Source organism: Conger conger, chromosome 3 (genome assembly GCF_963514075.1).
Source record: "Conger conger chromosome 3, fConCon1.1, whole genome shotgun sequence".
In the NCBI taxonomy this organism is placed as follows: Eukaryota; Metazoa; Chordata; class Actinopteri; order Anguilliformes; family Congridae; genus Conger; species Conger conger.
This window is the reverse complement of record NC_083762.1, coordinates 7,157,950-7,178,573: the sequence shown is the minus strand read 5'-3', so window position 1 is coordinate 7,178,573 and position 20,624 is coordinate 7,157,950. Positions and strand designations below refer to the sequence as shown.

General features: G+C 40.0%; 5 protein-coding genes and 1 long non-coding RNA gene across 12 annotated transcripts; 2 read left to right on the top strand and 4 right to left on the bottom strand.

Annotated features, from left to right (window-relative positions):
- Nucleotides 1–24: 24 nt before the first annotated feature.
- LOC133123324 (barrier-to-autointegration factor-like) lies at nucleotides 25–2,342 on the bottom strand. Of its 3 annotated transcripts, none has more exons than XM_061233689.1 (3): nucleotides 2,142–2,342; nucleotides 1,141–1,275; nucleotides 25–954 (listed from the first exon to the last, which is right to left on the bottom strand). In XM_061233689.1, exons 2-3 carry the CDS (start codon nucleotides 1,264–1,266, stop codon nucleotides 808–810), a joined length of 273 nt encoding a protein of 90 aa, XP_061089673.1. In that variant the 5' UTR covers nucleotides 1,267–1,275; nucleotides 2,142–2,342; the 3' UTR covers nucleotides 25–807. The 3 variants fall into 3 exon arrangements, with proteins under 3 accessions (XP_061089673.1, XP_061089675.1, XP_061089674.1); XM_061233691.1 differs by lacking the exon at nucleotides 2,142–2,342 and adding an exon at nucleotides 1,972–2,097; XM_061233690.1 differs by lacking the exon at nucleotides 2,142–2,342 and adding an exon at nucleotides 1,493–1,613.
- LOC133123331 (uncharacterized) lies at nucleotides 2,311–3,942 on the top strand. The gene is made up of 2 exons (XR_009708232.1): nucleotides 2,311–2,578; nucleotides 3,198–3,942. It is a non-coding gene; the product is annotated as an uncharacterized LOC133123331 (long non-coding RNA).
- Nucleotides 3,943–4,105: 163 nt separating this feature from the next.
- On the bottom strand, nucleotides 4,106–6,422 carry LOC133123327 (barrier-to-autointegration factor-like). 3 transcript variants are annotated; one of them, XM_061233699.1, is made up of 3 exons: nucleotides 6,221–6,422; nucleotides 5,222–5,356; nucleotides 4,106–5,035 (listed from the first exon to the last, which is right to left on the bottom strand). In XM_061233699.1, exons 2-3 carry the CDS (start codon nucleotides 5,345–5,347, stop codon nucleotides 4,889–4,891), a joined length of 273 nt encoding a protein of 90 aa, XP_061089683.1. In that variant the 5' UTR covers nucleotides 5,348–5,356; nucleotides 6,221–6,422; the 3' UTR covers nucleotides 4,106–4,888. The 3 variants fall into 3 exon arrangements, with proteins under 3 accessions (XP_061089683.1, XP_061089685.1, XP_061089684.1); XM_061233701.1 differs by lacking the exon at nucleotides 6,221–6,422 and adding an exon at nucleotides 6,051–6,171; XM_061233700.1 differs by lacking the exon at nucleotides 6,221–6,422 and adding an exon at nucleotides 5,572–5,797.
- A 1,767-nt stretch (nucleotides 6,423–8,189) lies between these two features.
- Nucleotides 8,190–10,506, bottom strand: LOC133123326 (barrier-to-autointegration factor-like). Of its 3 annotated transcripts, none has more exons than XM_061233695.1 (3): nucleotides 10,305–10,506; nucleotides 9,306–9,440; nucleotides 8,190–9,119 (listed from the first exon to the last, which is right to left on the bottom strand). In XM_061233695.1, exons 2-3 carry the CDS (start codon nucleotides 9,429–9,431, stop codon nucleotides 8,973–8,975), a joined length of 273 nt encoding a protein of 90 aa, XP_061089679.1. In that variant the 5' UTR covers nucleotides 9,432–9,440; nucleotides 10,305–10,506; the 3' UTR covers nucleotides 8,190–8,972. The 3 variants fall into 3 exon arrangements, with proteins under 3 accessions (XP_061089679.1, XP_061089682.1, XP_061089680.1); XM_061233698.1 differs by lacking the exon at nucleotides 10,305–10,506 and adding an exon at nucleotides 10,135–10,260; XM_061233696.1 differs by lacking the exon at nucleotides 10,305–10,506 and adding an exon at nucleotides 9,656–10,048.
- A 1,777-nt stretch (nucleotides 10,507–12,283) lies between these two features.
- On the bottom strand, nucleotides 12,284–14,582 carry LOC133123328 (barrier-to-autointegration factor). Its single transcript, XM_061233702.1, has 3 exons — nucleotides 14,450–14,582; nucleotides 13,400–13,534; nucleotides 12,284–13,213 (listed from the first exon to the last, which is right to left on the bottom strand). The coding sequence occupies exons 2-3, from the start codon at nucleotides 13,523–13,525 to the stop codon at nucleotides 13,067–13,069; spliced, it is 273 nt and encodes a 90-aa protein (XP_061089686.1). The 5' UTR covers nucleotides 13,526–13,534; nucleotides 14,450–14,582; the 3' UTR covers nucleotides 12,284–13,066.
- Nucleotides 14,583–14,785: 203 nt separating this feature from the next.
- eif1ad (eukaryotic translation initiation factor 1A domain containing) lies at nucleotides 14,786–19,717 on the top strand. The gene is made up of 5 exons (XM_061233679.1): nucleotides 14,786–15,023; nucleotides 15,828–15,992; nucleotides 16,116–16,224; nucleotides 16,394–16,502; nucleotides 17,450–19,717. The coding sequence occupies exons 2-5, from the start codon at nucleotides 15,906–15,908 to the stop codon at nucleotides 17,697–17,699; spliced, it is 555 nt and encodes a 184-aa protein (XP_061089663.1). The 5' UTR covers nucleotides 14,786–15,023; nucleotides 15,828–15,905; the 3' UTR covers nucleotides 17,700–19,717.
- Nucleotides 19,718–20,624: the final 907 nt, after the last annotated feature.

Below are 20,624 nucleotides of genomic sequence, written 5' to 3'. Positions count from 1 at the left end.
GAAAATGACCAGATTAAAAAAAAAAAAGTTTTATGCTTGATTTTATTTATTTTTTTAGAAAGGTCAGATCCTCAACAAACTACAGGGCACAATTGTAAATAAAATAAAAAAACGTTAACAGCATATATTCCCTCCATCCCACAGTCAAGACAAAAACAAAAACCAGTGTCATTATCCACCACTTCCTTTACTTCATTTATAGGACATCAGAAAAATAACCTCTGAAAAACTTCACATTTGGGAGAATTTTGTCAGTTCACTGAAAACCTTCAGTCATTTGTTTCTCGTAATTAAACTGCTGGAAGCTGAAACTTGTGAAATTAAAACTAGTTCACAGCTAAAACATTAATATCACAAGTGTTGCAACTGCCCAAACCACTTCAATTCAGTCTGACATTTTGATGCATTAAAGCACAAACGGTCATTTAAAACCAGAATGTACCAAATGTATCAGAATGAGAGCACCAAAAAAGAAAAGAAAGAAAGAAACTGTTTAAAAGCTGTGTTATGTTTAAAACTTTTTAAAAGCCATGCCATTTTAATAATATAGGGTCGTGTCTAGGAAACCACAATAACAGTCGGAAAGGTTGTGCGGAGCGGCAGTGCATGTACTTCTGAACGCAAACAGCCTAAGGTTTACAGAAATGATGAGCCAAATCGTGCCCCCAGAACCCCCAGAAGTCCAACACACATATTGTGATCCGAGGTACGGCGAGAGCTGAGCAGCCTGTAGAAGAGTGAAGGACGGCGGATGAAATGCATGGAGACCGTGAAAACGCGGCGCTGCTTCGTCGTTGACGAGCGGCACTACAGGAACGAGTCGCTCCACTCGCGCAGGCAGCCGGAGCAGTCACGCTGCTGCTTGGCATTCGCACCGCACGTGTCTTTCATCCACTCCCCGAACAGCTCCTCGTCCTTCTTCAACACCAGGAACTGACTTAAAACTACATATGCCTGCGGGAAGAACAGAGAGAGCATATCCGCTTAGACTTCGAACAGGGAAGTACAGATGTGCAAGCGCAAGGCGATTTTCGAATTTTTCCACAACGTACACTAAATTGGTCAAGGAGTCACACCAGTCTTACATAAGCCAGACGTGTCACTCTTTCTGCGACCTAAAAATAAATGCTATATACGCACCTTGTCAAAGCCCTTCTCTTCAAGTCTCTTCCCAAGAGCCTCCCCTATTCCAGCCAACGCCATCACAGGCTTTTCGCCCATGGGCTCGGCCACAAAGTCCTTGTGTTTTTTAGAAGTCGAAGACATGACAGCTGCCTGTAGGAAGTAAAAAATGAAAGTAAACTATTCATGAGGTTAAAAGTGCAGTGGCATTTTTAATTTGAGGCTCTTTATATAACGGTGTTCCGAAAGTATTATAGAACAACTTTTCAGCATTTATTTCAAATTGTGGCATTGCAAACATCTGTAAAAACATGCCGATGATGTTTTTCTACTTTCAGATTGAAATAAAGAAACCATTGATTTAACAAACCCATCTGAATAACCACCAATCTTTCTCCAGTTTGTATTTTCCTTTCAATTCCACTTCAGCTTTAGTTTGTATTAAGAGCGGGTTTGCTAGTTCAGTTTCCTTTTTACTTTTTCATTGTTCACCCATAGCTTTCGCTTTTGAAAAAACGCAATTTAAAAAAATCTTTAAAACAATGAAGCAATCTTATTATGCAGCTCGAATTACAATATGCAGACGGTGTTGAGTGAATCAATATTACTTGACGAAATGTTTAAACCAGATAACGGTATTTGTGGGGGATCGCGTGAACCAGCATGCAAGGTAAACGATCAATATCATGCCAACAATTAAATACAGCCGAACACCAACTAATTACAGGAAGGTATCCAACTAGCGAGGTAATTCAGTGAAATATCAATCGACAGCTACATTTCGACACATTTGTGGTCAAAATGTTAATACAAATTAGAGCTATATCCATACCACACTCACTAACTTACCAGGAGAAGCAAGCAGACGTTAATATCAATTAGCTAGAATGAAAACATTATTTTGCAAGGTAGTTATTGGCTTAGAAACGAAAAATTATTAAAAAGAATATTATATTGTAGAGCTGCAACGTAGAGACATTTAAAACAACACATTGTATAATTATTTAGTAGCCATTTACCTGTAATATAAAAGCGCAAATAAGCGTCCACTGAGACTCGTCCGCTATTTCGCTCAAAAAAGTCCAACAACATTTCCGGTTCCCGCCGTCAAAGTAATTCAAATTTAACACATTTTTTTTTCATATTATCACCCCCTCGTCTTCCATTGTTCCTGCCTCTGACCCTCCACCTCACCTGTGACCCCGTAGTTCTACAGAAAAGGGGTAATTTTGGAATAGCACAGATTAAAGAAGGTGGCTAGAAAAGAGTGCTCATGCTTCAATTAACGTATACATTTACAGGCATGTTGTTATAACACGTGTTCACAGGTGCATGAAAACTAAACTAATGAGGTAATGGGCTCTTGCCTGTGTTAACATGCATTTCTCACCATGCAGGTAATGGAATCCCATTCTGGGCCATTAAGAACAGCTGGGGCGAGGACTACGGAGAGGATGTAAGCTTCAAGCATTGAAGAATTTAACCAAACACAGTGTTTCACAGTACTGAGTCACACCCATCTTATGCAAAACATGTTTTCCATGGAAATGTTAGGGCAGCACTGAAGGACAGTCCGGTCAGACCCTCCTCTAGCTGAAATTGCAGTGCGCGGTGAACAGCACCGCGTCTCACTAACAAACTGTAGCAGTGCCACAGAAGTATAAATCAGGACACGCGGCTGTGAATTATACTGATCCGAGTCATCGGCACAGATTTACTGTACTGGGAATTGATTCAATCTTTTATCGGCGTGTGATTTTCAAGGTTGAAAATGCTGATAATTAGCCCAACTTTGCCCGGGGGTGGAGCTGTGTGGGACTGGCCTGGCGTTCAGGATGAACCTGCCTTCGTATAGCCCAGGATTTTCACCTGGGATGCATTGGCTAAAGATACATTTGAGATACATTTGACATAAGTAGAAGAAACTTGTGTAGCTAAGCAAATAGTCCTTCAATAAATGTTTAATTTAATATCTAAAAACTGGACATTGTATAATCGTTTACTGTTAAAACAGATTTTATGTCTTAAACCTTGCTGTTTTTGTGTGTGTGTGTGTGTGTGTGTGTGTTTTGCAGGGCTATTACTACCTCTACAGAGGGTCCAGGTTGTGTGGGATAAACAAGATGGGCTCCTCTGCTGTGGTGAACTAAACAGCATCACTGGCTGGCCTCCATAGATAACTGCTGGCTAGCAAACATACCCACTACCAACTCCAAAATGAGCTACGTACAGCCTCCCTCCCGGGAGCAATCAGGAATTTAGGAATTCAGACACTAGTGGGGGGGGGGGGGAAGTTACTATAAACAATGATTAAACACTGGAAAGACAAACGTGAAACTGGAGTTTTAAACTGAAATATGCTTAAAAAAGGGACTAAATGCTGATGTATGATAGATTTTACAGAGCTTTGACTAGAGGACTTCGTTTTTGGTTTAGTACGTTCAGGGGAAACTGGGGATTTTAGTGAGTTTAGAAAAAGAAAAAAAACTAGCCTTTCATCAAAGTTACATGATACATTAGCTGTTTTAATATTTTAATTATTTAATGCAGTCAATGTTTTTAGATGAGTAGGCAGTCATTTTCTGTAATGGCAAATTGTCCTATTGTAGGCTACTGTGCAATATATATTCATAGACCTTTTTAGATGTGGGAAAGGAATTTGTGAATTTGGTTATTTTAATAAATTGTTTTCACTGTATATGAAATGGAGTGCCATATCAATGGTTCACATCAAACAAATATCTGTAGAAAGCATTAGTGATTTGCTCTGACTGAAATCAGTTTTGTTTTCCATGGAATAAAATCCTATTATTCACCTCATTAAGCTCCATGTTGTCTTGTGTAAATGCTACCATGTCTCACTGCACATACAGGTTTCACACTTAGAGACACAGTCTACCTCTGCATAAGCAAGCATGATGGTGATTTTTCTTTTTAGACAGGACTGGATAGCGGAATGGAAAATGACCAGATTAAAAAAAAAAAAGTTTTATGCTTGATTTTATTTATTTTTTTAGAAAGGTCAGATCCTCAACAAACTACAGGGCACAATTGTAAATAAAATAAAAAAACGTTAACAGCATATATTCCCTCCATCCCACAGTCAAGACAAAAACAAAAACCAGTGTCATTATCCACCACTTCCTTTACTTCATTTATAGGACATCAGAAAAATAACCTCTGAAAAACTTCACATTTGGGAGAATTTTGTCAGTTCACTGAAAACCTTCAGTCATTTGTTTCTCGTAATTAAACTGCTGGAAGCTGAAACTTGTGAAATTAAAACTAGTTCACAGCTAAAACATTAATATCACAAGTGTTGCAACTGCCCAAACCACTTCAATTCAGTCTGACATTTTGATGCATTAAAGCACAAACGGTCATTTAAAACCAGAATGCACCAAATGTATCAGAATGAGAGCACCAAAAAAGAAAAGAAAGAAAGAAACTGTTTAAAAGCTGTGTTATGTTTAAAACTTTTTAAAAGCCATGCCATTTTAATAATATAGGGTCGTGTCTAGGAAACCACAATAACAGTCGGAAAGGTTGTGCGGAGCGGCAGTGCATGTACTTCTGAACGCAAACAGCCTAAGGTTTACAGAAATGATGAGCCAAATCGTGCCCCCAGAACCCCCAGAAGTCCAACACACATATTGTGATCCGAGGTACGGCGAGAGCTGAGCAGCCTGTAGAAGAGTGAAGGACGGCGGATGAAATGCATGGAGACCGTGAAAACGCGGCGCTGCTTCGTCGTTGACGAGCGGCACTACAGGAACGAGTCGCTCCACTCGCGCAGGCAGCCGGAGCAGTCACGCTGCTGCTTGGCATTCGCACCGCACGTGTCTTTCATCCACTCCCCGAACAGCTCCTCGTCCTTCTTCAACACCAGGAACTGACTTAAAACTACATATGCCTGCGGGAAGAACAGAGAGAGCATATCCGCTTAGACTTCGAACAGGGAAGTACAGATGTGCAAGCGCAAGGCGATTTTCGAATTTTTCCACAACGTACACTAAATTGGTCAAGGAGTCACACCAGTCTTACATAAGCCAGACGTGTCACTCTTTCTGCGACCTAAAAATAAATGCTATATACGCACCTTGTCAAAGCCCTTCTCTTCAAGTCTCTTCCCAAGAGCCTCCCCTATTCCAGCCAACGCCATCACAGGCTTTTCGCCCATGGGCTCGGCCACAAAGTCCTTGTGTTTTTTAGAAGTCGAAGACATGACAGCTGCCTGTAGGAAGTAAAAAATGAAAGTAAACTATTCATGAGGTTAAAAGTGCAGTGGCATTTTTAATTTGAGGCTCTTTATATAACGGTGTTCCGAAAGTATTATAGAACAACTTTTCAGCATTTATTTCAAATTGTGGCATTGCAAACATCTGTAAAAACATGCCGATGATGTTTCTACTTTCAGATTGAAATAAAGAAACCATTGATTTAACAAACCCATCTGAATAACCACCAATCTTTCTCCAGTTTGTATTTTCCTTTCAATTCCACTTCAGCTTTAGTTTGTATTAAGAGCGGGTTTGCTAGTTCAGTTTCCTTTTTACTTTTTCATTGTTCACCCATAGCTTTCGCTTTTGAAAAAACGCAATTTTAAAAAATCTTTAAAACAATGAAGCAATCTTATTATGCAGCTCGAATTACAATATGCAGACGGTGTTGAGTGAATCAATATTACTTGACGAAATGTTTAAACCAGATAACGGTATTTGTGGGGGATCGCGTGAACCAGCATGCAAGGTAAACGATCAATATCATGCCAACAATTAAATACAGCCAAACACCAACTAATTACAGGAAGGTATCCAACTAGCGAGGTAATTCAGTGAAATATCAATCGACAGCTACATTTCGACACATTTGTGGTCAAAATGTTAATACAAATTAGAGCTATATCCATACCACACTCACTAACTTACCAGGAGAAGCAAGCAGACGTTAATATCAATTAGCTAGAATGAAAACATTATTTTGCAAGGTAGTTATTGGCTTAGAAACGAAAAATTATTAAAAAGAATATTATATTGTAGAGCTGCAACGTAGAGACATTTAAAACAACACATTGTATAATTATTTAGTAGCCATTTACCTGTAATATAAAAGCGCAAATAAGCGTCCACTGAGACTCGTCCGCTATTTCGCTCAAAAAAGTCCAACAACATTTCCGGTTCCCGCCGTCAAAGTAATTCAAATTTAACACATTTTTTTTTCATATTATCACCCCCTCGTCTTCCATTGTTCCTGCCTCTGACCCTCCACCTCACCTGTGACCCCGTAGTTCTACAGAAAAGGGGTAATTTTGGAATAGCACAGATTAAAGAAGGTGGCTAGAAAAGAGTGCTCATGCTTCAATTAACGTATACATTTACAGGCATGTTGTTATAACACGTGTTCACAGGTGCATGAAAACTAAACTAATGAGGTAATGGGCTCTTGCCTGTGTTAACATGCATTTCTCACCATGCAGGTAATGGAATCCCATTCTGGGCCATTAAGAACAGCTGGGGCGAGGACTACGGAGAGGATGTAAGCTTCAAGCATTGAAGAATTTAACCAAACACAGTGTTTCACAGTACTGAGTCACACCCATCTTATGCAAAACATGTTTTCCATGGAAATGTTAGGGCAGCACTGAAGGACAGTCCGGTCAGACCCTCCTCTAGCTGAAATTGCAGTGCGCGGTGAACAGCACCGCGTCTCACTAACAAACTGTAGCAGTGCCACAGAAGTATAAATCAGGACACGCGGCTGTGAATTATACTGATCCGAGTCATCGGCACAGATTTACTGTACTGGGAATTGATTCAATCTTTTATCGGCGTGTGATTTTCAAGGTTGAAAATGCTGATAATTAGCCCAACTTTGCCCGGGGGTGGAGCTGTGTGGGACTGGCCTGGCGTTCAGGATGAACCTGCCTTCGTATAGCCCAGGATTTTCACCTGGGATGCATTGGCTAAAGATACATTTGAGATACATTTGACATAAGTAGAAGAAACTTGTGTAGCTAAGCAAATAGTCCTTCAATAAATGTTTAATTTAATATCTAAAAACTGGACATTGTATAATCGTTTACTGTTAAAACAGATTTTATGTCTTAAACCTTGCTGTTTTTGTGTGTGTGTGTGTGTGTGTGTGTGTTTTGCAGGGCTATTACTACCTCTACAGAGGGTCCAGGTTGTGTGGGATAAACAAGATGGGCTCCTCTGCTGTGGTGAACTAAACAGCATCACTGGCTGGCCTCCATAGATAACTGCTGGCTAGCAAACATACCCACTACCAACTCCAAAATTAGCTACGTACAGCCTCCCTCCCGGGAGCAATCAGGAATTTAGGAATTCAGACACTAGTGGGGGGGGGGGGGGGGGAAGTTACTATAAACAATGATTAAACACTGGAAAGACAAACGTGAAACTGGAGTTTTAAACTGAAATATGCTTAAAAAAGGGACTAAATGCTGATGTATGATAGATTTTACAGAGCTTTGACTAGAGGACTTCGTTTTTGGTTTAGTACGTTCAGGGGAAACTGGGGATTTTAGTGAGTTTAGAAAAAAAAAAAAAACTAGCCTTTCATCAAAGTTACATGATACATTAGCTGTTTTAATATTTTAATTATTTAATGCAGTCAATGTTTTTAGATGAGTAGGCAGTCATTTTCTGTAATGGCAAATTGTCCTATTGTAGGCTACTGTGCAATATATATTCATAGACCTTTTTAGATGTGGGAAAGGAATTTGTGAATTTGGTTATTTTAATAAATTGTTTTCACTGTATATGAAATGGAGTGCCATATCAATGGTTCACATCAAACAAATATCTGTAGAAAGCATTAGTGATTTGCTCTGACTGAAATCAGTTTTGTTTTCCATGGAATAAAATCCTATTATTCACCTCATTAAGCTCCATGTTGTCTTGTGTAAATGCTACCATGTCTCACTGCACATACAGGTTTCACACTTAAGAGACACAGTCTACCTCTGCATAAGCAAGCATGATGGTGATTTTTCTTTTTAGACAGGACTGGATAGCGGAATGGAAAATGACCAGATTAAAAAAAAAAAAGTTTTATGCTTGATTTTATTTATTTTTTTAGAAAGGTCAGATCCTCAACAAACTACAGGGCACAATTGTAAATAAAATAAAAAAACGTTAACAGCATATATTCCCTCCATCCCACAGTCAAGACAAAAACAAAAACCAGTGTCATTATCCACCACTTCCTTTACTTCATTTATAGGACATCAGAAAAATAACCTCTGAAAAACTTCACATTTGGGAGAATTTTGTCAGTTCACTGAAAACCTTCAGTCATTTGTTTCTCGTAATTAAACTGCTGGAAGCTGAAACTTGTGAAATTAAAACTAGTTCACAGCTAAAACATTAATATCACAAGTGTTGCAACTGCCCAAACCACTTCAATTCAGTCTGACATTTTGATGCATTAAAGCACAAACGGTCATTTAAAACCAGAATGCACCAAATGTATCAGAATGAGAGCACCAAAAAAGAAAAGAAAGAAAGAAACTGTTTAAAAGCTGTGTTATGTTTAAAACTTTTTAAAAGCCATGCCATTTTAATAATATAGGGTCGTGTCTAGGAAACCACAATAACAGTCGGAAAGGTTGTGCGGAGCGGCAGTGCATGTACTTCTGAACGCAAACAGCCTAAGGTTTACAGAAATGATGAGCCAAATCGTGCCCCCAGAACCCCCAGAAGTCCAACACACATATTGTGATCCGAGGTACGGCGAGAGCTGAGCAGCCTGTAGAAGAGTGAAGGACGGCGGATGAAATGCATGGAGACCGTGAAAACGCGGCGCTGCTTCGTCGTTGACGAGCGGCACTACAGGAACGAGTCGCTCCACTCGCGCAGGCAGCCGGAGCAGTCACGCTGCTGCTTGGCATTCGCACCGCACGTGTCTTTCATCCACTCCCCGAACAGCTCCTCGTCCTTCTTCAACACCAGGAACTGACTTAAAACTACATATGCCTGCGGGAAGAACAGAGAGAGCATATCCGCTTAGACTTCGAACAGGGAAGTACAGATGTGCAAGCGCAAGGCGATTTTCGAATTTTTCCACAACGTACACTAAATTGGTCAAGGAGTCACACCAGTCTTACATAAGCCAGACGTGTCACTCTTTCTGCGACCTAAAAATAAATGCTATATACGCACCTTGTCAAAGCCCTTCTCTTCAAGTCTCTTCCCAAGAGCCTCCCCTATTCCAGCCAACGCCATCACAGGCTTTTCGCCCATGGGCTCGGCCACAAAGTCCTTGTGTTTTTTAGAAGTCGAAGACATGACAGCTGCCTGTAGGAAGTAAAAAATGAAAGTAAACTATTCATGAGGTTAAAAGTGCAGTGGCATTTTTAATTTGAGGCTCTTTATATAACGGTGTTCCGAAAGTATTATAGAACAACTTTTCAGCATTTATTTCAAATTGTGGCATTGCAAACATCTGTAAAAACATGCCGATGATGTTTCTACTTTCAGATTGAAATAAAGAAACCATTGATTTAACAAACCCATCTGAATAACCACCAATCTTTCTCCAGTTTGTATTTTCCTTTCAATTCCACTTCAGCTTTAGTTTGTATTAAGAGCGGGTTTGCTAGTTCAGTTTCCTTTTTACTTTTTCATTGTTCACCCATAGCTTTCGCTTTTGAAAAAACGCAATTTTAAAAAATCTTTAAAACAATGAAGCAATCTTATTATGCAGCTCGAATTACAATATGCAGACGGTGTTGAGTGAATCAATATTACTTGACGAAATGTTTAAACCAGATAACGGTATTTGTGGGGGATCGCGTGAACCAGCATGCAAGGTAAACGATCAATATCATGCCAACAATTAAATACAGCCGAACACCAACTAATTACAGGAAGGTATCCAACTAGCGAGGTAATTCAGTGAAATATCAATCGACAGCTACATTTCGACACATTTGTGGTCAAAATGTTAATACAAATTAGAGCTATATCCATACCACACTCACTAACTTACCAGGAGAAGCAAGCAGACGTTAATATCAATTAGCTAGAATGAAAACATTATTTTGCAAGGTAGTTATTGGCTTAGAAACGAAAAATTATTAAAAAGAATATTATATTGTAGAGCTGCAACGTAGAGACATTTAAAACAACACATTGTATAATTATTTAGTAGCCATTTACCTGTAATATAAAAGCGCAAATAAGCGTCCACTGAGACTCGTCCGCTATTTCGCTCAAAAAAGTCCAACAACATTTCCGGTTCCCGCCGTCAAAGTAATTCAAATTTAACACATTTTTTTTTCATATTATCACCCCCTCGTCTTCCATTGTTCCTGCCTCTGACCCTCCACCTCACCTGTGACCCCGTAGTTCTACAGAAAAGGGGTAATTTTGGAATAGCACAGATTAAAGAAGGTGGCTAGAAAAGAGTGCTCATGCTTCAATTAACGTATACATTTACAGGCATGTTGTTATAACACGTGTTCACAGGTGCATGAAAACTAAACTAATGAGGTAATGGGCTCTTGCCTGTGTTAACATGCATTTCTCACCATGCAGGTAATGGAATCCCATTCTGGGCCATTAAGAACAGCTGGGGCGAGGACTACGGAGAGGATGTAAGCTTCAAGCATTGAAGAATTTAACCAAACACAGTGTTTCACAGTACTGAGTCACACCCATCTTATGCAAAACATGTTTTCCATGGAAATGTTAGGGCAGCACTGAAGGACAGTCCGGTCAGACCCTCCTCTAGCTGAAATTGCAGTGCGCGGTGAACAGCACCGCGTCTCACTAACAAACTGTAGCAGTGCCACAGAAGTATAAATCAGGACACGCGGCTGTGAATTATACTGATCCGAGTCATCGGCACAGATTTACTGTACTGGGAATTGATTCAATCTTTTATCGGCGTGTGATTTTCAAGGTTGAAAATGCTGATAATTAGCCCAACTTTGCCCGGGGGTGGAGCTGTGTGGGACTGGCCTGGCGTTCAGGATGAACCTGCCTTCGTATAGCCCAGGATTTTCACCTGGGATGCATTGGCTAAAGATACATTTGAGATACATTTGACATAAGTAGAAGAAACTTGTGTAGCTAAGCAAATAGTCCTTCAATAAATGTTTAATTTAATATCTAAAAACTGGACATTGTATAATCGTTTACTGTTAAAACAGATTTTATGTCTTAAACCTTGCTGTTTTTGTGTGTGTGTGTGTGTGTGTGTGTGTTTTGCAGGGCTATTACTACCTCTACAGAGGGTCCAGGTTGTGTGGGATAAACAAGATGGGCTCCTCTGCTGTGGTGAACTAAACAGCATCACTGGCTGGCCTCCATAGATAACTGCTGGCTAGCAAACATACCCACTACCAACTCCAAAATGAGCTACGTACAGCCTCCCTCCCGGGAGCAATCAGGAATTTAGGAATTCAGACACTAGTGGGGGGGGGGGGGGGGGGGGGGGGGGAAGTTACTATAAACAATGATTAAACACTGGAAAGACAAACGTGAAACTGGAGTTTTAAACTGAAATATGCTTAAAAAAGGGACTAAATGCTGATGTATGATAGATTTTACAGAGCTTTGACTAGAGGACTTCGTTTTTGGTTTAGTACGTTCAGGGGAAACTGGGGATTTTAGTGAGTTTAGAAAAAAAAAACAAACTAGCCTTTCATCAAAGTTACATGATACATTAGCTGTTTTAATATTTTAATTATTTAATGCAGTCAATGTTTTTAGATGAGTAGGCAGTCATTTTCTGTAATGGCAAATTGTCCTATTGTAGGCTACTGTGCAATATATATTCATAGACCTTTTTAGATGTGGGAAAGGAATTTGTGAATTTGGTTATTTTAATAAATTGTTTTCACTGTATATGAAATGGAGTGCCATATCAATGGTTCACATCAAACAAATATCTGTAGAAAGCATTAGTGATTTGCTCTGACTGAAATCAGTTTTGTTTTCCATGGAATAAAATCCTATTATTCACCTCATTAAGCTCCATGTTGTCTTGTGTAAATGCTACCATGTCTCACTGCACATACAGGTTTCACACTTAAGAGACACAGTCTACCTCTGCATAAGCAAGCATGATGGTGATTTTTCTTTTTAGACAGGACTGGATAGCGGAATGGAAAATGACCAGATTAAAAAAAAAAAAAGTTTTATGCTTGATTTTATTTATTTTTTTAGAAAGGTCAGATCCTCAACAAACTACAGGGCACAATTGTAAATAAAATAAAAAAACGTTAACAGCATATGTTCCCTCCATCCCACAGTCAAGACAAAAACAAAAACCTGTGTCATTATCCACCACTTCCTTTACTTCATTTATAGGACATCAGAAAAATAACCTCTGAAAAACTTCACATTTGGGAGAATTTTGTCAGTTCACTGAAAACCTTCAGTCATTTGTTTCTCGTAATTAAACTGCTGGAAGCTGAAACTTGTGAAATTAAAACTAGTTCACAGCTAAAACATTAATATCACAAGTGTTGCAACTGCCCAAACCACTTCAATTCAGTCTGACATTTTGATGCATTAAAGCACAAACGGTCATTTAAAACCAGAATGTACCAAATGTATCAGAATGAGAGCACCAAAAAAGAAAAGAAAGAAAGAAACTGTTTAAAAGCTGTGTTATGTTTAAAACTTTTTAAAAGCCATGCCATTTTAATAATATAGGGTCGTGTCTAGGAAACCACAATAACAGTCGGAAAGGTTGTGCGGAGCGGCAGTGCATGTACTTCTGAACGCAAACAGCCTAAGGTTTACAGAAATGATGAGCCAAATCGTGCCCCCAGAACCCCCAGAAGTCCAACACACATATTGTGATCCGAGGTACGGCGAGAGCTGAGCAGCCTGTAGAAGAGTGAAGGACGGCGGATGAAATGCATGGAGACCGTGAAAACGCGGCGCTGCTTCGTCGTTGACGAGCGGCACTACAGGAACGAGTCGCACCACTCGCGCAGGCAGCCGTAGCAGTCACGCTGCTGCTTGGCATTCGCACCGCACGTGTCTTTTATCCACTCCCCGAACAGCTCCTTGTCCTTCTTCAACACCAGGAACTGACCTAAAACTACATATGCCTGCGGGAAGAACAGAGAGAGCATATCCGCTTAGACTTCGAACAGGGAAGTACAGATGTGCAAGCGCAAGGCGATTTTCGAATTTTTCCACAACGTACACTAAATTGGTCAAGGAGTCACACCAGTCTTACATAAGCCAGACGTGTCACTCTTTCTGCGACCTAAAAATAAATGCTATATACGCACCTTGTCAAAGCCCTTCTCTTCAAGTCTCTTCCCAAGAGCCTCCCCTATTCCAGCCAACGCCATCACAGGCTTTTCGCCCATGGGCTCGGCCACAAAGTCCTTGTGTTTTTGAGAAGTCGAAGACATGACAGCTGCCTGTAGGAAGTAAAAAATGAAAGTAAACTATTCATGAGGTTAAAAGTGCAGTGGCATTTTTAATTTGAGGCTCTTTATATAACGGTGTTGCGAAAGTATTATAGAACAACTTTTCAGCATTTATTTCAAATTGTGGCATTGCAAACATCTGTAAAAACATGCCGATGATGTTTCTACTTTCAGATTTCTATTTTTCTAGGGGGTTTAGTTTGTCATTGTATTCAAATGGCACATCCGTGAAATAAAGAAACCATTGATTTAACAAACCCATCTGAATAACCACCAATCTTTCTCCAGTTTGTATTTTCCTTTCAATTCCACTTCAGCTTTAGTTTGTATTAAGAGCGGGTTTGCTAGTTCAGTTTCCTTTTTACTTTTTCATTGTTCACCCGTAGCTTTCGCTTTTGAAAAAACGCAATTTTAAAAAATCTTTAAAACAATGAAGCAATCTTATTAAGCAGCTCGAATTACAATATGCAGACGGTGTTGAGTGAATCAATATTACTTGACGAAATGTTTAAACCAGATAACGGTATTTGTGGGGGATCTCGTGAATCAGCATGCAAGGTAAACGATCAATATCATTCCAACAATTAAATAAAGCGAACACCAACTAATTACAGGAAGGTATCCAACTAGCGAGGTAATTCAGTGAAATATCAATCGACAGCTACATTTCGACACATTTGTGGTCAAAATGTTAATACAAATTAGAGCTATATCCATACCACACTCACTAACTTACCAGGAGAAGCAAGCAGACGTTAATATCAATTAGCTAGAATGAAAACATTATTTTGCAAGGTAGTTATTGGCTTAGAAACGAAAAATTATTAAAAAGAATATTATATTGTAGAGCTGCAACGTAGAGATATTTAAAACAACACATTGTATAATTATTTAGTAGCCATTTACCTGTAATATAAAAGCGCAAATAAGCGTCCACTGAGACTCGTCCGCTATTTCGCTCAAAAAAGTCCAACAGCATTTCCGGTTCCCGCCGTCAATATATTTCCGTTTCCGTTCCGTTTGGTAAAATCAACTGACGGAAAAAGTTATGGTTGTATTGATTGCGACGATTGATTGTCAACAGACGATTACAGCCCATGTAAAATATTTGTTGCAGCTTAAGTTATACGACAGGCCCATACAAAAATAAACCATAGCTAAATATATTAATAAGGAAAAGATAAAGGCTATGTTGAACCTTTACCAAAACATTCCATGCTAAACATTGTTGCGGCAGGAAGGATATCACTATTGTACCGGAAGTTAATCTTGCTTGTGTTGACTGTGCTGCCAGGTGCTGCTTTCTTGCATGCGCAATATCTAGTCGCTTGTCAGCAACTAATTATTTTTTCATAAACACTTCCGTGTCTTATAATTGTTCAGGATTGCTGTAAGATTTCATACCAGAACATTACACATTCTCAAGGATCGGGAATTTATTGTAGCTCTCCGTTCTTCAACTGTCTCCTCGCCTTTCAAGGTAGGTTGCTAGCTATGCTAGCTAACTTTTACATGTGTAACGTTGTAGTTGCTTCATCTGTTGGTAAGGCAAAGAGAACCCTCCAACCACATAGCTGGTGAACTACACACGTCTACGCGTTTGTGTTTATTAATGTCTTGACATTTGTATGTTTTTTGACATGTAGGTAGCAAATTAAGTTAAATAAAATATTTCTGCTGACGTTGTATAACTGAGACTCATTTCTATAGCTAAGGGACCTAGTACGATTGCTGGAAAGCGCATACTGTTGGTACTATATCACCAGTCAACTCCCCTGATTCAGAAACTTTTTTTATTATTCTTTTTTTTAATGATTGCACAATTTATTGAGTTTCACTGCATGACAATCATAATTTCCCGAATGTGCTTGCTTTATATAAGTGGACAGTTCAATTAAGATTAAATTTAACTCTAAAATGCAGTTCTACAGAGGTAGCTAGTCAGTAGACGACAGAGGTAGCTGTTCTTTATATTATACATATAAATAAATAATAGCTGTAGCGTAAAGGTCGGAAGGTCGGTGGTTCGATCCCCGGTGTAGCCACAATAAGATCCGCACAGCCCTGCATTGCTCCAGGGGAGGATTGTCTTCTGCTTATAGTCTAATCAACTGTACGTCGCTCTGGATAAGAGCGTCTGCCAAAATGCCATTAATGTGATGTAATCCATCATATCATGCAGTTTATCCCTGCGGCAATTCACTTTCCAAGTGTTGTTTTACAATTTGTTTGTGTTGGAGTCTTGGTCTGATTCAGTTGTGTTATAATTCCTCTTTTTCCGCAGCTGGGGAAAATTCACATAGAAGAATTTATACCAGTTTTACAACCTCCGACGTGAAGAACGACAAAACCCTTTTCAACCATGTCACTGGCCACCAAGCGCAAGCATGTGGTAAAGGAAGTGTTGGGTGATTTCGTCACCCCCACAGAAAGTCAGCAGATTGTTCGGGTGGGTCTATCCTCCAGTCCTGTGCCTCTAGCGACCGCTCTCTCAGATAAAGAGTCGGTCATCCATACGCGCCGTATTGAATGCAGGTGGAGGAACCTGCCTTGACGTCCACTTTCCCCTCAGGTTGTAGGCAGTCCTGGGAATAACCTTCACGAAGCAGTGACCGCGGACGGTAAACGGTTCCTGGTCAGCATGCCCACCAAATTCCGTAAGAACATCTGGATCAAAAGAGGTAACCGGGGGTTCTCCAGGGTTAGGGTGAGGAAGTCGTAAAAACCCGACGTAGCTCTCAGGCTGCACGGCCGTCTGATTGTTCCTGGAGATGATCTTGATGTTATGAAATGCCAGTTAACCGTCGAGTCTTTCTCAGGAGACCCTGACACTGTCCCTCTCTCCACCAGGGGATTTTGTCATTGTCGACCCCATTGAAGAAGGAGAGAAGGTGAAGGCAGAGATCAGCTTCATACTCTACAAAGACCACATCCGACACCTGCAAACAATTGGAGTCTGGTAAAAACACTCATTTACAATCCTGACACGATCCTTATTGACTTGGTTTGTGGTAGGGACATATGTTATTTTACTTTAAATGCTAAATCCTTTTTTCTGGCGCAAATACAAATTATATTTTTTCATTACCCTTCTGTTGAGCTGTTTATAGCTCAATCCCATGCTCCATTCAATTAAGGCACACTGCGCTGTATGGATGAAGCCCATGGTCTTGGATTGAGTCCATGTGCCATTGCAGACTGTGCAGGTTGCTGACTGTGGCAGTTGGTGAATGCGTTCCCCGGGGTACGGCAGGGCTCAGTTGATTAGGGCGACCCCCAGTGGTGGATCAGGTGCTAGTGCACTGTATGCCAGAGCCTTGGCTGTGGTATGAAATGAAGTAAGCTGGTGACACCATGGGCTTGCTTATTTTTCTCCTCTTTTCCTTGCTCCTGACCTGGAAAATAGATCAAGGTCTGCCACCAATTAAATGTTCCTTCTAGAAGCTAAAAGTATAAGTTGGGGACTCCCAATCTTTCCATTGAGCAAGGAAACATCCTTTGTGGAATTTTTATTTATTTATTTTATTTTTTTGGGAACCCTGACATATACATGATTGACATGTGCATCCTCCTCTTACCAATCTGCCACGTCTGTAACTGGCTTAGAACTGCCGTTTGAAAGAGCAAGGACATTTCATTTGGCTGATTTCATATAAATCATGAAAGAACTGGTTTAGGCAGGTGGTTTTAATGTTGTGGCTGGTCTGTGTATGTAGGGAGAAATGAGCCTTGTGTGTGGGGCTGACAAAGCACCAGTGAACAGTGACAGGAAACGGTGTCTTGATTAACTCAATCATTCCTACGCAGATGTACGGTGCCACTGTGACCAGATCACTTAGAGAATGCATTGTACAACACGAGCGTACACCATTCATCAGGTCTGACACCTTTTACTCACTGTCACAGGCCAGAGGGTTTCGTGGAGGACTCCACCCTGGAAGAAAGAAGACGGGGCCAGCAGCAGGAAGAGAGAGAAGAAGAACAACACGAAGATGATGGAGAGATGACCGACTCAGAAGAGGATGACAGCGACCTTTTTGTCAACACAAACCGCGTCAACTACCACTACAGCGAGAGTGAGGAAGAAACCAGTGATGAGGAAGAGGATGAGGAAGATGAAGAAAGCAGGGAGAACGTTATAGTTGGAAAAGACTAATAACTGAACCCCTTTCCCTGAAGATGTCAATACGTTGGTATGCTGTTTGATAAATAGGTAATTTAGATAGTAAATCAAGAATTCAGCGGTTTCATCAGGAAAGGGACCATATGTGAATTATAGAACAGCAATCCAATCACGCAAAAAAAAACTTTAACTCATTGTGTACATGGAAAAAACAATATTTTTTTCTTTGAACTTTGCATTTAGTTGCATGGGAAAGGAGCCATGGAGACATTTTTATCTTCTACAACCTTCTAAAACCTGTATGAATGAGTGTACAAGTACATTCCTGTATATATGATGTAATATTACATTTCATTTTGTCTGTAACAGACAGTGCAGATGGTTTGATTAATAAATGATTTAAAGGGCATGTTTGGATGGGATCAAGTTCATTGGCCATTTTAGTCATAGTTCCTGCAGGAAACTTTGTGTACCACACTCAGAAAATACATTACGAAAAAAGTGCCTATAAAGTTAGAAATGCTTGTCATTAGGGTGGTACCGTAGAGGTACATAAAATTGTAGCAGCAATAAAAGAGGAACATTTGTTACCTAGAGAACAAAAATGTACCTCTACTGTACTTTATTTCTAAGAGGATAGACTCCATGATGGACTGTGCTAATCTTAGTACACACTTACGCAGTGAGTCCATAACGTTTGGGACAAAGACACATTTTCTTTGCTTTGGCTCTGTACTCCACAGCTTTAGATCTGTAACCAAACAATTCACACATGGATAAAGTGCAATTCTTAGCTGTCATGAAAGGGCATTTTTAAAAAAAATACATTTAGTTTTTATCATGTACAAAATGTTTTGAAAGGACATTTTAGAGGAACCTACATTTTCATATTCTACGTTTACTATTCCAGCATATATGGAGATACAGTGTTGCTGTTCGTTCTTGGCAGTTGTCCTGTCCTCACTGAGAACGTTATCTGAAATGTATTTTGACTAGCACCCCTATCTCAAGAACTTGTCTTAATGCACAGACATGTCACTAAAAGTAATCCTTCCTCTGCAGTGTGAAAAGAAGCATTCTAAGAATCCCAAAAAGAGTCGGGCTGTGTTTGACTGGGAATTTCAAATTGGGGATAAAAAACAACATAATGGTAATGATGTTTCAAACAGTCTGTCAGAAAGCCTGTGGTTGGCTTATTTCTAGGACTTTTTCCTTGACTTTCATTGGTTCATATTGACAAATATATAGGGGCAACATGGCTCAGGCAGTAAGAGCAGTCGTCTGGCAGTCGGAGGGTTGCCGGTTCGATCCCCCGCCCGGGCTGTGTCGAAGTGTCCCTGAGCAAGACACCTAACCCCCAAATGCTCCTGACGAGCTGGTTGGTGCCTTGCATGGCACATGAGTGTGTGTATGAATGGGTGAATGAGAAGCATCAATTGTACAGCGCTTTGGATAAAGGTGCTATATAAATGCCAACCATTTACCATTTACAAATGCCAAAAACGGACTCCAAAGGCAATCAAAAGAGAATGAAGACTAGATATGGAAAGAAGTGATTAAACATGACTGATCAGAAACAGCTGAGAAATCAACTGCCCAATTACTTTTGCTCCCCCAAAGTGGGGGAACTATATAAAAATGGATGTCATTCCTACACAGATCTCCCAATATTAAGGTACATACCCTCACATTAAACAGTCTGCACTTCAACCATGTTCATTGTTTCATTTCTAATCTAATGTGCTAGAGTACAGAACCAGAAGAACAGAAATGTTACCACTCTCCAAATACTGTGTATGCATTTTACATAAACTTGTGTTTTTTTTTCTCACTCTCTTTTTGGAGGGCACTAAATATCTGGAGGCTTTGATTTGAAGCAAATTTTTAGCACAAGCTGAACAAACATGCAGTGAGATCTCATAGTAATGCTTCTTGTATAACTAGATATACAGTTGTTTATTCTTTGTGTTGCTGTATTCACTGGGCACCATTGTAAAAAAAGCATTGCTCTCAATTGCCCCCTTCCTGTTTAAATAAAGGTTTCTATTCTATTCTGTTCTGTACTCATTTTCTGGTATTCCTTCTTCAGCTCAAACTCTGATAAGGATTATCACTGTGTAGTGCATCAATGTAGAATTTTCCACAAGAAAATGGCAAGTTTCACAATTTATAATTCATATAAGTTCAGTTTAATCAACAATATCATTAAACACATCACTGACGGTGTTTACGGTGTGAATACATGCACTTATAACAAAACATTTTCACAATTCAATTCCTCATACAAAAGATGATTTCTATTTTTGGGTCAGAATGCTTGTAAGGTGGCACACTTCCTTTCCAATGAACTTTTATAAAATAAAATAAATATACAAAAATTTGTATAAAATGTTGTGCAAATTTCTGTGGCTGCAAACTGCATATACATTGTTCTCTAATGCCTGCAGCTTCTGTTAGTTCTTCTCATTCCGCAGTCCGGCCGGGGGAGTGACGCAGCCACCCCACCGGAGACCCGCTGAAGCGCTGCAGCTAGTACAGCCAGCCGGACTGACTAACGGAGTCCTTACTGAGCGATGAGGTAGGCAGGCATGCCCTCTGTGGGGAACAATCTAGTCAATGTGGCACCATGCAGCACTACTGAGCACCTCGGCATGGGCACAGCCAGGAGTGTATGACATGTTATTGTTTGACGGGCGTGTGCCTCGACTAAACACTAACCCATGGAGCGTCTGACATTTAAAAAACTATTTCTGCAGAAGAACAATGTGCAGATAAAGCGCAGGGGAAGTCGAGACAATGTCTCTAATACAGTGTACTTGTTCCTTGGACCTTTAAGTACAAACAAGCCAGTCATACACCTTAGGTAAATGTTCCAAAGTTTTGCTAGACCAGTTTAAGAAGCGCCCAAGGCAAAGTTTCCTCTTCCTGCCTCTTCACACTGTTACAAGAATGCCGCAC

Bases quoted from the DNA above. Each gene is read 5' to 3' on its own strand.
- LOC133123324 (XM_061233689.1), bottom strand. From the start codon at position 1,266: ATGTCTTCGACTTCTAAAAAACACAAGGACTTTGTGGCCGAGCCCATG. The intron at 955-1,140 runs GTGCGTATATAG...TTCTTCCCGCAG, and splicing joins AAGAGAAGGGCTTTGACAAG to GCATATGTAGTTTTAAGTCA.
- LOC133123327 (XM_061233699.1), bottom strand. From the start codon at position 5,347: ATGTCTTCGACTTCTAAAAAACACAAGGACTTTGTGGCCGAGCCCATG. The intron at 5,036-5,221 runs GTGCGTATATAG...TTCTTCCCGCAG, and splicing joins AAGAGAAGGGCTTTGACAAG to GCATATGTAGTTTTAAGTCA.
- LOC133123326 (XM_061233695.1), bottom strand. From the start codon at position 9,431: ATGTCTTCGACTTCTAAAAAACACAAGGACTTTGTGGCCGAGCCCATG. The intron at 9,120-9,305 runs GTGCGTATATAG...TTCTTCCCGCAG, and splicing joins AAGAGAAGGGCTTTGACAAG to GCATATGTAGTTTTAAGTCA.
- LOC133123328 (XM_061233702.1), bottom strand. From the start codon at position 13,525: ATGTCTTCGACTTCTCAAAAACACAAGGACTTTGTGGCCGAGCCCATG. The intron at 13,214-13,399 runs GTGCGTATATAG...TTCTTCCCGCAG, and splicing joins AAGAGAAGGGCTTTGACAAG to GCATATGTAGTTTTAGGTCA.
- eif1ad (XM_061233679.1), top strand. From the start codon at position 15,906: ATGTCACTGGCCACCAAGCGCAAGCATGTGGTAAAGGAAGTGTTGGGT. The intron at 15,993-16,115 runs GTGGGTCTATCC...CTTTCCCCTCAG, and splicing joins AAAGTCAGCAGATTGTTCGG to GTTGTAGGCAGTCCTGGGAA. The intron at 16,225-16,393 runs GTAACCGGGGGT...TCTCTCCACCAG, and splicing joins GAACATCTGGATCAAAAGAG to GGGATTTTGTCATTGTCGAC.